A 17,064-nucleotide genomic window follows, 5' to 3' on the forward strand; every position below is an offset into this window, starting at 1 on the left:
AAAGAAAAAAGACTGAAGTGCAAACCCAACTCCCACTAGCATTTAAGCCTCCACCACTCGCAGAAAGATCAGACCGAGCCAAAGCTATTACAAACACCAAATATCCTTATGTTGCCATGTTAGCAAAGCGCTACCTGGCTGTATCTGCTACCTCTGTCCCTAGCGAGAGGGTTTTCTCCACATCAGGAGACATTGTTAGTGCCAGCAGATCTGCCCTTTCGGCAAGCAATGTGGACAGGTTCATCTTTCTTTAAAAAAACATGAAAATACAATGACAAGCAAGTCCTAATGTCAAACTGGCTGCTTAGGAACTAGTACAGTACAGTTCAAATACAGATTATTTCAGTTCATCGAAATGCTGCACCTTAATGTTCATTTTATTATATTTTGTATTTATTTGAGTGAATATTCACAGTTTAATAATAATTAAAAACCCAAAACTAATAGTTTATGTTTTGTGAGTACTAGTACAGTAAAGTTCAAATACAGATTATTTCAGTTCATCGAAATGTTGCACCTTAATGTTTATTTTATTATATTTTGTATTTATTTGAGTGAATACATTATTCACAGTTTAATAATAATAATAAAAATAAATATATATATGTTTTGTTTTGTGAAAAAAAATTCTGCTGTACCGAAAACGTACCGAACTGAACCGTGACCAAAAAACCGAGGTACGTACCGAACCGAAATGTTTGTGAACCGTTACACCCCTACAGAGTACAGCTACTTGCAATGGGCCTGGTCTACAAGATCCACTACACCTCTATGGTACCCATGTACATGTCAAAATTCTTCCCAAAGGTCAAGGAATACCATGATCATAACACCAGAGGGAGCTCCACAAATCATGTGAAACCCAGATTTGGCACAAAAAAGGGGGAATACACGCTTTGCAATTATGCCACATCAAGGTGGAACGCTCTTCCCACAACTGTAAAGGAAAGTAAAACTATACTTACCTTCAAAACCTCTCTTAAAGAGCACCTTCGGGGGAGAGCATTGCAAAACTGGCCCCGGTAATGGTACAAATCTCAACCTGTCGTACAATGGACAGCTTCCCCCCCCCCCCCATCTATGTATATACTCGCATTTTAGACTCTGTTACTAACTGTATATCTGTAGACTTGGTATGTCTTAAATGTCCGGTTAGGATGTATTAGAACGAAATCTAAAATGAAAATTGTAAATAAGCAATCTGTATGTAAAAAATCACCTGTATGTCAATTGTAAATAAGCCATCTGTATGTCAAATATGTCTTATAGGTCTTAAATGATATGATGAATTGGAAATGGGGGACCCTGATGTAAACAAGACGAAAGTCTTTCTCTGGTCTGCATCCCCTTAACAAATGTATGTTTTGAGCTGTACTGTACTGTACCCAATATACAAGCTGTTAATAAACTTTTCAATCAATCAATCAACACACTGCAGTTCATACATGGGCCGCTAGGGACTGGCTGCAGAAAGGAGCAATTTCCATAGACCCCCATGTTAAAATGCCCAACTTTACAGCAGAAAAAAACATGTTTCTACCCATGGATGCAATAAATATTATTATCGATATAGTTAGATTCCACCTTCATGATTATGAATCTGTGAGTGAATTGTTTTCTAACACGACCCTTTTATTTATATTAGGTCTTAAAGTTGTTGCATAAATTAGGGCGTGGTCACGTTGATGGACACGTACATGCCTCACTGTCAGCTAACAGCAACTTGTCCACTCTGCTAGGCTACAACCATAGAGGCTACAACGTTAGTTAGTCATAGTACTGTACTTGACCCTTTAACATTAGCCGTGTTCGTGGTGATTGTGCCTTTTAGGGAATATTGTTACAAATACCAGACAATTAAAATGTCGTGCTGTGCGCTTGAATGTACTAACAGAACTTCCAAGAAGTCTAAAATGATAATATTATACATGTTAACCCCGTTCGCAGGTGTTTGTGTGCTTGGTAGCTTAGCTTGTTTGTTTTTTTTACCTTTATGCATACATAGAGCCTTTTCTTATCAAGCTCCACATTTGTAGAATCAGCTTCCAGTTTGTGTTCGGGCGGCAGACACCCTATCCGTTTTTAAGAGTGCGCTTAAGACCTTCAAGCTTATAGTTAGGGCTGATTAGATTCAGCCCCTAGTTTTGCTGATATAGGCTTAGTTTGTCGGGGGACATCTTACTTCTTCCTTCTCTCTGTCTATACCTGTGTACTCTCATGTTCCGATTAACCCAGCTTCCCCAAATGTCTTTCTTTTTGGTGTCTATATACGCCGGGATCCGGAGTCATGGATGATCCTGCGCTCCTCTGTCCTGGATCGCGAGCCCTGGATCTTGAGTCGTGGCTGTGGTCCTGGATCATAGGTCCTGGATGGATATCCTCGTGGATTCATCTTCCTATTATACACACATGCATTTCCAAACATTTGGACTACCTATGTTGCAAATGTATTATCTTTTCAAATTTACACACGGCATCTATTGCACGTCTGTCCGTCCTGGGAGAGGGATCCCTCCTCTGTTGCTCTCCCTGAGGTTTCTCCCATTTTTCCCTTTAAACTGTGGGTTTTCTTCGGAAGTTTTCTCCTTGTACGATGTGAGGGTCTAAGGACAGAGGGTGTCGTATTGTCATACTGATATTTTGTACAAACTGTAAAGTCCACTGAGACAAATGTAACATTTGTGATATTGGGCTATATAAATAAACATTGATTGATTGATTGATTGATATACATTTTAGTTTATGATTCAGCCTTGGGTAAGACTTTTATAGTCTATGGCTATGACGCCCATAATGCTAAACTGGAGCAAATGTTAATAGGGGACCCAATTATCCCAGTGGTGGCCGCCGGAGCTAACGGAGCCGCAGGGGGCTAGCTCCAGCCGGCGTCCCGGAGCTAGCCCACTGCGGCTCCGTTAGGTCCGGGCGGTGGAGTCCGTTTTTTCTCAACGTGTGAATGACAAGCATTAAGAATAACAAAATATAGCTAATTCTCTGGCAGATTGTCTCATTTGATTATGAGTGTAACGTTTATATAGGGGAACTACACTGTTAGCAGTAACTTGGTATGCATGTATTTCATGTTAGCTTAGCTTCTTAGCCTGAGCTAGCTCGGTTTACTTCAAGTTCGGAGGCAGCAGGTCCCGCCTCGGCTCCGCCTCTTTGCCCTTATTTGGACCAGGCGGGATTAGACTCCGACGTCACAGTCGAGCCGTTAGTGGCCGACTCCGCCTCCTAAGGGCTTCACGGCAACTCTGCAGAATCCTATGGGTGACGTCACGGACACTACGTCCATTTATATATACAGTCTATGGTTTATATATATATCTATGGGTACAACGCTACATTTCCCGCCCCGCCGCAGTCATACAGTAGGCTACGGAGAGCGGCGAAAAACATTTCCTCAGGCATCGAAAAGCGGAACCGAAATTCACATTTATAAATGATGCCGTTGGAATCGAAATGTTGGAACCGGTTCCGAACCGGAACCGGTTCTCGATACCCAACCCTACTACCTGGTAATAAACCTGTTTCTGATTCTAAATAATGGGGACAAGCAGCTAATGCTTTGCTACAGCCAGGTGATAAAAACACTACCAACCAAAGACATCTTTATATCACCATACTAATTCAATTTCAAGTGGCTTAAAAGTTCCTTTCTATCAAGCAATACAAATCAAGATATACCTCGAGCTTTTCTGCCTGGTCCATTAAGACAAGGTAGGTAATGGAAATACCAACAGAAAGATTGAACAACTTTGAGCCGTTCCATTGTTATTGCCTTGTTCTAGCATTGGCACCGTAAAATAAACATTCTATCACTCCCCCTCAGAAATAAAATGTAACGTGGGATTTTAGGTGGAAATGAAAGAGCTGATTTAACAACACATGACAGTTCAAACTGATAGTATCCACAATTCATTATTTAGCAGGAGGAAGGAGACTTAGGCCATTCATAAATAATAAGCCACCTCGTTTCCGGGATTTAAGAAAGAAATTGCAAACCAATGCGTTTGAACATGATCAATTATCAATGAATGAGACAGGACAAAAAAGCATTACAAATCTGTAACAAATTAAGCTTAGCGCAAGTTCAACCAGGAAGACCGTCTTTACTCATTCATTCACATATTCCCATGTTACTACTCTCTCTCCTCTCAATCAGTGATCGGGGGCGTCACTCCCCAGCTAAACCTATCACTTTGCCTCTATTCCCACAAGCCTATGCATTGCTAAACCTTTAAATCTGCTCTCTCCCCTTCCTCACAGTTGTCATTTCAGATGACTTAACGCAGGCCTCCTCCACCCCTTCCACCTTCCCTTCTTCCAAATTTAGGGTCAAGATAAACCACTCCTTTTCAGACCGACAACCATCGATCCCTTCAAGCCTCCACCACCACCAGTGTCTAGACCCCAGGGGGATTCATCGGTTCGGTTTTTCCCCTCCCGAACGGGGTCTAATCGCCAAACATCATTACATGCATCTGTGTATTCCTGGCAATAAATATATATCGTTATATCAAAAGAAAACCTGTCTCTCCTGATTGAAGTAGACATTTTCACCTTTGGAAACACATCAATATTCACTATTTGAGCGGGATACTGTTTAAGAGAAAGGAAGACTAAGCCTTTAGTTTGATGTCTCATTGATGATACAGGTCCAAGGGCCTCATTTATAAAGCGATATACGCTCAAAAAATGGCGTACGCGAGTTTCTACGCAATGTTTGCGATTTATAAAATACTAACTTGATGGGAAAACGTGCGGTCCTCCGCGCAAACTCTAACCCATGCGTACGCACTAATCACAACAACGGGAGAGACGAGAAACTGCGACACCGTTGGCAGAAGGAAGAATGGAGAGAAAATATGTGGAAATAATACCATCAATAAAATGTTACCTCTCATTTATCATATATGAAGAATTCATTTTCAAACATTGATTAAAGCCAATCTTAAAATGATTAAACAAATGCCTGTTTGAGACTCCTCAGTGCACACAAAAACATAACTTGGAGAAATAAATAAATACGGATATGTTATTTAAAACCACCTTGAATATGTTGTGTTAATGTTATGAAATGTTTTCTCATAAATGATGCGGTAAGCAGGAGGACAGAATTACGTCTAAACTGACGCCGTGTTGCATTTCTATAGGTTGTAGATACGAGCATGGTTTTATATACTATTACGTTTAATCGTGTTTTATGCCGTTTGCCAAGACTTGATAAGTCGCTCGTAAAACACAGGAGGTATGGAAGCTAAGAACACCATATGTGGTAAATTGTACAGCTGATATAACACAACACATAAGTTGTATTTCCTTTAACTGGTGGATATAGGGTTGCTGCAGGGGGGGGGGGGGGTTGAGATGCACAGGCTGCAGTGGAGACGCTGCTGTCATGACTCCACTCCGGAGGGATTCCCCGATCACTTCTTACAGTCTCTCATCAAGGGGGGGTCACCTGTCCCCGGTACACACACACTGCCTGAGGAAGGCTATGTGTATTGTTTTTGTCATTAACCTTTTTCGGGCCATTTATTTATTTATTTTGGTGACGATCCGACCTCCATGCTGCTACTCTGGTTCAAACTGCATCCACCAAACAATATGATTTATCTCCACCTCCCCAAAATAACCCACATCTGACACGGTGTGAGATGTATTTTTTAACTGTTCTGTCGTCATTTCCTGCGATCTTCTTCATAAAGTCAGTCAGAATGAATGAAGGAATGGGCGTTTCTTTGACTATTTATAGGCAAATATGGGCGTTACGTGAAGCCCGCAAAAGCTGCACCGCATTTCGAGTCGGTTGTGATTTATAAAGGGAAACCGGCGTAGGAAGTGCCATACGCACTTTCCTTGCCGGTACGCAATGTTTGGTGAATCGGGAAGTGGCGGAAAATGTATGGACCTATTTTTCGGATTTCTACTACGTAAGCAACCTTCCCACGTGAATCCTACGCACGGCGTTATACATGAGGCCCCAGGTCTGTAGTGAACAAAAGAGCAAGAAAGTCAATAGCATCTACTTCATTTACATACTCTAATTGAACCTAAAATCGTCCCAGACATTGATTCCCTCTACAATGTGAAGAATAATCTTTTATAATTGGGACTGGGAGCAAGAATAGCGACCATAGCACTTTTGGAGTTTGTGACTTACACACAAACTTATTGACCCCAGTCCTTTGGGTGGCCTCTGTGGATTGCCAATCTCATTCTATGATTACTTTGTCCACATTTATTACAATATCTCACTAATAATTAAACTCTATTGAAGTGAATTATTATTTAATTTAAAACAAACAGTACTACTATGACAATTATATGAAAAAGTCCATTTATATCCATGTAAATAGATTCACTGAATGAGGAGAAACGGCAAGGTAATTGGGTACTGCAGTCATATGCATTAATGTGTAGCAGTGCAGTAAGAGCTAAAAACTTGATTAAAGAAATTGGCATCTAGTTTAATGGCAGTAAATTAGTGCCGTTAGCAAACAGCTTCCACAATGTTTTACGGTGAGAAGGTTTAGTGGCCCAATGAAAGAAACAATCCACAAACCCTTTGAACCAACATCAGGAAACATAGCAACTGTATTGACAGATGCTGGGGTTATCTAAATATTTTTTTCCTGTATGATTCTGTACAGGCACATTTTTACACAGGTCAAAAATGTCATTAAGAGTTTCATAAAAATCTATGAAAAAAGGTTTTAAATTGTAATATATTTAGCAAATGAACTTTTCCTAAACAAGTATGTTTGAGACAACAATGCTCAATGACAAAGTCACCCAACAAGGAAAACCATGTTTTCAGGCGCTCAAAGCTAGACAGGAACAGGAAATTAAAATCCGGGTGAAAGAGCAGCTGTGTTAGCTACTCATTCATAACAGTGATGACAATCAGAAAGTCTACAGTTTGAACGGAGACCTTCAGAGTGTTGATTATAACATTGAGGTGATTGATAGAAGGGACAAGCTTACTGACTGATAACAGCACTTGAAGAAATAATTTGGCTGATTTTTTTCCAGGATGATGAGCCAGTTAAGTCAAGGAGGTTTACTATCATCTATTTTACATGGCAGGTGCAAAAAGTTCACTTTAAACAGGGATTACCCATAAAAGGTATGTTTATAAAATGTTTTCTGTTCCTGAAATAGCTAGACTAAAGCAAAGAAGACATTTTTAAGGAGATGTTTATGTGTTTTACTTCTGGTTTACTCTTGTATTTGTATGTCTTAATTTATACAGAAAGTAGACTAACAGTGATACAGAGTGTGAATGATAGGAAGAGAAAGATGTTAGGATCCCAAACTAGCAGGGATAATTAATATCATGTATCAACTTGAACCAAAATGTATCAGTCTGCCTAAGACAAATCAATGAGTGCAAGCAAGTGCCTAGTTGCCACCATGTGATCAAGTTAAAAGGAAATGATTCCCTACGCAGTGTCAATAGAAAGAAAACAACAACTCAAATTCAAAGCTCAGGACACCGCTTCCTATGCCTACATCCTGCTGTAATGAAAAGAATATGTGCTACACAGCACACAGAAGAGCAATACAAGGACAAGCTTTAGTGACCTCAGCTGATGAAAACCAAATCCCCATTTGATTTAAAGAAAATCCCTAAATCTGAAGAGGATTTTTGGAAGGCAATTATAAGTGTTTCTCTAATGCTGGTAAATTGCAATAAAAAGAAATTGGTTCCCTTGTGGACATATTGTAATCTTTTCAATAACAATGAAATCCCCTGAAATCACCAGAGTAATCGTTTCTCTCTTCAGTCCTATGAACCATGACGATATAGACTAGAGGGACGCTCAGGCAGTGCACCTGTGTTCATGGGGAAGAGGTTTTTCATGGATTGTGGAGTAAGTTGTATTTCCTGCTGTGCCATTTCTATTATTCTGTTGATCCACCTCTGAGGGCAAATATTAACAATAACTGTAAGAACTATTGTTTGCTGTAGATGGTATTAACAACAGGAATTGCTTATATCCTTGTTTTCTATCTGAGCTTGTGTGCAAAAGGCCAAACAAACAGTTGGATGTAACGGTGCTTAAAGATAATTAAAGTGCCAAAAAAGGTAATTTAGTGACCCAAGCATAATTTATTAATGTTTGCGTATCTTTTATGTGGACTCCAAACAATACTGTTAAACAAAACCAAAACAGGCTTTACTGTTTTGAAAAACTGGCTACCAATGATGCAGGGTACACTGTGTATTTACAGACAGCTTACTGGTGTCCTTTTATAATGTGTTGTATGGTTACCTTGCAGCCTGGAAGTTAACAACCAGCTCGTCCAATAAACGGTTGGTTCTTAGATCTTGCTCTGTTGCTTGCTGAAAGGAGAAGAAGAAGCAAGTAAATAAGGATTTGTCTCATTTATCAAATTCATACAACTAATTACAAGTGATTATCTGTAATCTTTCATCAAGGGAACGACCATGATGACTATGCAAATGTATTTGAGGCATAATAATTACGCATCCAAGTCAAGTTCATACTTACTGCATTGCAAACAGGACACTGCATCTTATAGCAAAGACATTTCCTGATGCATAAGGAGCAAACTGTAAAATGAAATGTAAAAATACAGTGCGTTAAGAATTAGTCCGTTAGACATCAGGTAGAGAATGTATTTACTTTAATCAAAAGTTGGTATTTAGTGACAATTCTTGTTATACAATATAATGCATCTGTAGGGCACAATTGTATTCAATACTCATAAGAGGAGGGTCTAGTGTGGTTTTATCATAGCTGCTCATTTGAGTACCTCCAGCCAAATAGTGCTCTCATATTTGACAGAATGCTAAATTCTAGAATAAAAAGGCATGTACATTCTAAGCATCTATGTGCAAGCAAAGATACACCCATTTAAAATAAACTTGAACCATTTAAAATCTTCAAAAAGTCAGTCAATGGTCTTACATTCATGTTCTCAGTGGTTTGCTTCTTATCATAGTACCATAGCTACAACTTTGTACTTACAGTTGTGAGAGCATTTCGTCATCATTGAAATGTTGAGAAAGTCAAAGCAAATAGGACACCGAAGAAGGGCATCCACATTCTGCAGATAAGAAAAACTACAGGGATCAGCACAACTATTAGCAAACTGGAAACAACCCGATAATAGCTTTTTTTTTTTTTTTAAATGTTTCACATGTAGGTAGGCCCTTACGCAGCGTCCACACGGCGGCGTGCGTTGAAGCTTGCCGGCGGGCGTGTCTGAAACTCGACCAACAACCAATCACATGAATCCCCCGCCCCGGACACACAAGCATGCGGTTTGATTGGCTAGAGCTTGTACTGGCATATGATTTGATTGGCTGACGCTTCCGTCGAAGCTTCAAAAGTTGAACATTGCTCAACTTTTGAAGCGAGCAGGCGAGCAAAGCGAAGCGACGGAACCACAATGCAGTTCGGCAAAGCGAGACATCACCCCATTCAAAGTGAATGGGCAGAAGCGTTGAAGCTTCAACGCACGCCGCTGTGTGGACGGGCCGTTACCCCTTGATTCCACCGGGTCTGTCTGCGTCGCGTCACGGCTGCGCCGCGGTTTTGGTCCGGCCTCCTCCGGCGTCATACCCTACCGGGCGCGTTTCAGAAGCATTTCAGAAGCGGAGCATCTTGCCTGCCGGCTCGCAGTTTTTGTTGATTTAGGCATATTTCCTGCAAAGGCTACTTTGTACAGACAAAGTTAATAATAATTGTAATATCCCAGTTATAAACGACACAAATCAAAGATGTGTTGCTGTATTTTAGTGGTAAAAAAATGCATTCATCAACATAATTATTCTATATATATAATTTACACAGTGCCTGTAAACCGGAGAACGCTGGCATTTCTCCTCCTACTTGAAAGACTACTGAGGGATAGGGTCTGCAAAATGTGTTTATTTTGAGGATGGCCCGGATGCTGTCACCGTTCCACTTCCTGCCCGGCGCCTCTGCAACGCCTCGCGTTAGAGTGGATTCCTGGTATTTCTCTGTAGTGCTAAACATTAGTTTATGAACCAAAGTTAGTGACGTACAAGCGTTACTTAGTGACGTACAAGCGTTACTTACAATAGGTTAAAGGTATCATACACACAGATCTTCAGGACCAAGACCAACTGCAAGAAGCGTCTGACCTCTGTCTGTCCAACAAGGGTTTCTCCACCAAGTACTAAGACATGTTTTGCAAGGATCAAATACTTATTTCCCACAGTTAAATGCATATCAAAAATTGTATATTTTATATAAATGTCAATTTCTGGATTTTATTTTTGATATTCTTACTCTCACTGATAAAATAAACCTACCATTACAATTATAGACTGTTAATTTATTTGTAAGTGAGCAAACTTACAACATCTGCAAGGGATCAAATTATATTTATATTATTTCGTCCACTGTATGTCAGTGAGCGCCTGGTCAAACAGACAAAGCCCATCAAAGGTCCCATCAAAAGGAAAAACCTCCCTCTATTCAGCCAGCCTCCAGTCCGAGAGAAGTCCAGGTCCCAACAACAGCTCTCATCTCTGAAGAATGACTGTTCTCTAGGCTGTACATTGTATCTGAGATACGTGATTTTTGGGATTAATTATGTGAAATATAATAAACTTGAAAACCAGATCTGAGTACTTCTTCCACCTACAACAGCTAACCTACACCTTTTGTGAGGGGTCGTATTTCATATTGTAAGCTACAGCCGAAATAAAATACATCTAATTTACTAAATATGACCCAATACCTAACGTTAAGCACATTTAGGTAATCCTTTGGTTTGTTTCGTTTTTACGTAAACGTAACCTGAGTTGAAGTTAAAACAGATCGGACAGTCTGGATGGAAAGGGTTCGTTCATGGTCAATATTAACGTTAGTTACTAAACATTAAACGTGACGTTACTTCAGTGGCATTTTTCAAATTACAAATCTGTTACAGTATTAAAGCGAACATTGTATGGCCAACGTAGCTAATGTTATTAGCCCATGTTAAGTTAGCAAATATGTTTAGCTAATTGTAGGTACAATAAGTGGGTGTATAGAAGTTATATGTGTTTTGTATTTGAAATGCTTCAGAATTGTAACGCCAATCGATAGTTATCGTCCGTTTAAGTTCATATGATGAGGGTTTCATTAAGCTTTTACAGCTAACGGCCATGTAAGCAAAAGGTTTGTAAATAAACATACGACTTACTTTCAGACATGCAACTCCAGGTGGTAAATCTGCTTCAACATGTAGGGCCATGTCTGGTAAACTGAAAGAAACAGCTATTTAAGAAATGCACAAAACTTTTAGTTTTAGTGTTACGATTATAAATCTGAAATCAAAGTCCCGCTGGCGCCTCTTCCTGCGTCATATGACGACTTCCGCTGTGAGGCGGTGGATTCGAAAAATGTAATAGTGAAAACATAAATCAATTATAAAAACATATAAATATACAGTGGTATAAAGTAACGAAGTAGATTTACTCAGGTAATGTACTTAAGTAAAATGTTGAGGTACTTGTACTTTACTTGAGTATTTACCAGTCTATGGTATTTACATGTTATGCTACTTTGTACTAGGCCTAGGCCTACTCCACTACAATTCAGAGGTAAATTGTGTACTTTTACTCCACTACATTTATTGAATACCTTTAGTTACTTTACATACTTGGATTAATGATGTGAAATATAATCAATACTTAAATAAGACTTTAGTTACACCTGGAGTAAATTCACAAGCTACCCTGCAGCATACAAAATCATTACAACTACTGTATCATACCTTTACAACACCAACACTTAATGTATTTATTATATTCAAAACATATAATATAAATTATTCTGAAATTGGCCAATCTACATAATGAGTACTTTTACTTTTGTTACTTTAAGTTTGTTTAGATGTTAGTTGAGTAAAATGTTTGATTGCGGGACTTTCACCAATAACAGAGTTACACTGAAGTAGGCCTACTTCTACTTTTACTTAAGTACAAGATCTGAGTACTTTTCCCAGCTCTGTAAATATATACTCTCAGCCAGTCATCATGTAAGCTACATTAGAGAAGAGTAGCCTTTAACGCCAACATTTATATTGAATTTAAAAAGTGTTGGTATTTCTCTGAATTTCAGAGATATATGTTTTACACTACTGACACTGAAACCTCGTTTGTTTGATGAATTGTTCAAAGTTAGTCTATATGTAGCTTTTTCTCTACAGGAAATACATGGATTGGTCATAGAATTAAACATGTTTGATTTTGTGATGAATTGTTACCTTGCAGTAGGCAACTGTCTGAATCACCAATCTTTTGTATATTAACATGATACACTGCAGTTTCCCTAATATGGCTTTTGTAGCCTGTCACCATTTCCCTTGTGTGTGTTTTTTTCTATACATAATAAATTACTCCATTTTATGTATTATGATCAAAATGATGTGTAGCTCATTGAGGAAACTGAAGAAAAAGCACAGACAATATGTTGTGAGTACCTTAAGGTCTGTGTCGAATTGAGGAAAGATAGCATTAGACTACATTTGACTAGATGGGGTCCAAAACTAGCAAGCCACATGAATGTTTGGGAGCAAATGAATTGTATAGGCTACAAAAATGTGGCCAGGATCTGTTGAATTTTCAGAATATTGGGTTGCAGATTAGTATTTTCCAAAGGGGGCTTCGTTTTGCATGAAACACTTGAAATAACTAAAGGATAAGTTAAAAAAGAAAGTAGAAAGAAAGTGAGGTCAAAGAAAAATATTTCTGCTAAAAAGTTAGCAATGATTGAGAGTCAGCACTTTGTTGCTTTGTTGTTTTTTAAAGCCTTGTGTTGAAAGGTGCTATATAAATATACTTGCCTTGCCTTGCCTAGACAAAACCTTACCAGATGTTTGTTTTCCTCCTTTAAATCTCTGTTGATTCTAACCATGACACCAACCAGGAAATCTAAGAGTGGAAAATGGGTATTCCAGAACAACTGTCTTACTTCTGGTGCCTCTTCCGCGACAGCCTTGCTACTGTTCATTCAGCTGACCAGGAGACGAAGTTATCCTGGATGACACATTTAAGTATATAATACAAATAATAACAAGTATTATTTGTATTATTATTATTGCAGTGTATGGCTTTGACAGATGTTTCCAGGTCGTCATAGCTACTAATGGGAACATCTCTCTCCACATACTCTATGGGCCTCATGGAATATTTGTAACATCTTGCCCCTGAACTGGAAAATGCTTAGCAGGCTGAGCCTCGCTAACACTGAGCACATAGTGTTTTCTTTGAAAGCCTTTCACACCAGTGAGCTGTCACCATGAGCTTACTAAAACTATCACATATCTTACTCTCATTATCCCTTGTGCTATTAGTTCTGTATATTTACTCTGTGCCATGATTGTATTTCACATTAGGTTTCAAACTTGGCAGTTTTTGCCTATACCCTGGATTAATCAAGATTAGCCTTGACATTAAAGTTCAATTGAGTCTAAAGTGTTCTGACAAACATTTTATTCTCAGATTATTATTAAAGTGCTAATATATCTTCTTTACCAACAGAAATAACAGAATGGCTCCTATTTCACAAAATAACATAAAATAGAGTCATCTTAAACAGCAAAGAAATACAAATGCTTGAAAGATAGTTATGAGCCCCAAGATAATACGATGACCTAAGTCCTAAAAGGTAAAGATACGAGTATATTCCAAATGTAAGGCGACAGCTTTTGGCTTGTGGTGATTACAGTTCTCTATACAAACACATGTATTGTCATTGCATATGTACAATGACAATCAGGGGACACTTTAGTTTACATTTGTATTTTAGCCTTTAACATAGAAACAAAATGTATAAACAGAAACCCTGTCGAGATGGCAATGACTTGCCATCTTCAGATACAGAACACTCTTCCCTGGGTTGCACTGCATCAATATATGTTGTTGTAATGTAAGTTGTTGTACGTTTATGTAAGTGTTCCTCTGATATTCTACTAAATATAGAGATGTTGCTGTTTCTTTAAAACCAGGGAACAATTAATTATCCTGCAAATGTATTTATGTTGGACTATGTCACATGTATACTTGGATGTGATTATTAAGTCACATGAATATCCAGAGGCATTTATGTGCAATAATTAGATTTCTCCTGGTGGTTTGGAGGAGGCAACCCTCAGAGCATTTGGCCAGTTAAATAATTTCATGGTGTTTCCAAAGCATTAACCACTCTTTCCATACTGTACCTTGCAGGTGAGAATGAGACCACTTTCAGAGTTGTTTGGTCTTTATCATAGAAAGTATAACAGAAAATGACATACATTTATAATAGGCTGCTGTCTGTTATCATATGTTGTTGTTTTTTTGGAGAAAATATATAACAAAATATATTTTCACTATATATATCTATTTATATTTATTTATTATTTCACTATATTTTCAATATATTTATTTTTGATTTTTTTTGTGACCAGTCAGACACATTGGACTAATGTCCAATGTGTCTGACTGGTCTGACATTAATTTCTTGCATTTTAATAAATGCAAGAAATTAATGTTCAAAATGGTAGTCTCACAAAGCTAGACCCATCTCCACGGCGCTGTGTTAGCAGGATATTGAAAATGCCAAGGCCAATCTGTCCTCTCTGTTTCAATTGATCGTGTTGTGTCTGATTAATTGAGTCATTTCAGCCAAGATTATATGCAGCTGTGCTATGTCCAGATTTAGTTTTTCTCCTGATTGAAGTCTTTATTTTTTCCAACGACTCCTTCAGGTCTGTGTTTTTGATTAGGTGTTTTACATTCCATCTCCTCGTTTATTGTTTTTATTAAATCACAAAGGGCATGGCCCATGCTTTGAATTCTTTAATCAATAAATGCTTGAACTGAACTGTTTTAAAAGACCCCAGAATATGAACTACTGAAATACTGACGAAGAATATAAATAACACTGGCAGATGAATAGGGCATAATGGACATAAAATCTGGTTTGTCTGAGATGATTTCAGCTGGAGTTTGACCAACCGCTGTCCTCTTTCAGCACTTTGCTGAGACATTCTGATGGGTTTGAAAAATTGGAATGTTTAATCAGTGGATGCTCAGCCAAATCGTAATTATATGCTTGAATTAACAAGATGACATGATGTACCGAATGCCTGTGAGACTCTCTGTTAGAGGTTGCCATGAATTATATAGCAGATTAAAGATAAACACATTATCAGGTATTGTTCTTGTGGTCTATTTCAGTTTGAGCTTTTAAATGTGTTTTTTTTTAATGCCGAGTTGTATTACTGATTGTGTGTGTTTAAGGATTATTGACAGTATATTAAAAATGTTGTGATATTTTATTAGACTTAAACTGTCCTGAGTTTTTATTTTTTCTTTGCTACTCAGAGCTTCTTTTTAGAGTTTCTCTTCACATTGAGAAAACAGTATCATTAAAGATCAAGCATATGTTTAGTCAGGGAATGAGTTTGCACCATTATTTAAAAAAACAAAAAAACATTCAAGGTAATTTATTGAAAGGTGGTCAATTTGAGGGAGCCAGACTACAGTCAAATATAAAAAAAACCTTTAAAGGTCACCTATCATGCTATTTTTAGGCAATAGCATAGGTCTCAGATATATAAAAAAAATATAAAAAACATGTCTATGAAGTGTTTTGCTCAAAATACCAAACGAATCACCCATTCTAGCCATGCCTCATATCCATCCATTTCACTTCCTGTTTCAAAAGTGCTGATTTGGGGTAAAGTAAAGCTTTAAGATTTTTTTTGATAAAAAGTAAAAAGGAGGGGGCTGAGCTCATGCGGGAGATTCTACCCCCAGATACTGCGGTGATGAAACGCCATATCATGGATTATCAAGGATTATTTCTGAAACAGTATGGAGCTCAAAGGCCTTTTCTCCTGCCGGTTATACCACAAGGTGAGTTCCTTTTTATTTCCTGCTTCTTCACACACATGCTCTCTCCAGTACAGGTTGGCCCTGAGTGTTAGCGATGCTAATGTAAACATGCGCCTACCATATTACGTCCAAAACAGTCGGGCATTGTTTCTGATAGCAACGATTCTGGTAGGGCTGTGGGTGTAAAGCCAGCCTACATTTCCGATATTACGTCATATCGGACGCAAATCTGGATCAGCTCCGTTGTAGCCCCATTTTTAGAGATTTGGGTACGGAGGAAATGAGAGAGGGTTTTATTTTCTGATGCTGCGTGAGTTCCCCGACACACCGGGGACACATATTTATGTCTAAAAGACATAAAAAGTGCATTTTGCATGATAGGTCCCCTTTAAGACCTACTGTACCTTATTCTTAAAAGTTAATAACATTTATATTTACAAATATGAGATCTTGTTTCTTTCAGGACATGGGTTATGAATTCTTCATAGATAAACGGTTGATATTAGTACAACAAAAAGTTGTTGAGCACTACTTAGCTTGGGCTGAATTTATTAGCTACGTTCATGTGCTTGATTTGAAAGTTAAAGAAATCTATCCAACAGACCCCGACTCTTGGAAGTAAAAGCAGAACCATGTGCCAGAGCACCATCTGCAGAGCAACATGACACATCTGTGGAGAAATCTTGTTCAGCTTTTCCTTGGTGAAGTGTTGCATATAACTCTTTGAAGTATATTAAAACAAGCATCACATGAGCAATACATCAAGGAAACTGTAACAGAGGTTTAAAGACTTTAATTGTATGCAGCTTTGTCGTGGCCTCTTGCTGCTATTACAACGTATGCAGTGATTCTGAACTTTCACACTGTAAAATATTCATTAACTTTCTAATGCCCACAGGGAAACATGGGCATTCATGTGAAATCTAGGCAGCAATGTGTTTTATCCAAACTGTCTTTTGCCAATGCAGTTGCATGTGAACATACATCTTGGGATATATGATTGAAAAGCTTACATTTTAACCGATTGGCTGAGGAGACTCTCTGGTTCACCTGATCACATAAACTGTGTGAGTTTGTCGGAAACATCTGCACTTTGACATTCATGGAGTCAAAGGACTGTGCTGTGCTGTGCCCAATCAGTGTAGTATTGTTATTTGTTCGCGTCATGCACATATATTTCTATCTAATGA

General features: G+C 38.3%; 1 protein-coding gene across 4 annotated transcripts in view; it reads right to left on the bottom strand.

The window, feature by feature from the left end:
• Window positions 1-11,356, bottom strand: part of rad18 (RAD18 E3 ubiquitin protein ligase) — a 40,878-nt gene extending 29,522 nt beyond the window's left edge. For 2 of the 4 annotated variants that reach the window (XM_034223915.1, XM_034223913.1), the window contains exons 1-4: window positions 11,194-11,356; window positions 9,003-9,081; window positions 8,523-8,584; window positions 8,283-8,353 (exon numbers count right to left, since the gene is read on the bottom strand). In XM_034223915.1, coding sequence (XP_034079806.1) covers window positions 8,283-8,353; window positions 8,523-8,584; window positions 9,003-9,081; window positions 11,194-11,244 — 263 coding nt within the window. In that variant the 5' untranslated portion in view covers window positions 11,245-11,356. Of the gene's footprint in view, window positions 1-8,282; window positions 8,354-8,522; window positions 8,585-9,002; window positions 9,098-11,193 lie in introns of all 4 variants that reach the window. The other 2 variants (XM_034223914.1, XM_034223916.1) reach the window with 2 other exon arrangements.
• Window positions 11,357-17,064: the final 5,708 nt, after the last annotated feature.

This window comes from Gymnodraco acuticeps, unplaced genomic scaffold (genome assembly GCF_902827175.1).
Source record: "Gymnodraco acuticeps unplaced genomic scaffold, fGymAcu1.1, whole genome shotgun sequence".
In the NCBI taxonomy this organism is placed as follows: Eukaryota; Metazoa; Chordata; class Actinopteri; order Perciformes; family Bathydraconidae; genus Gymnodraco; species Gymnodraco acuticeps.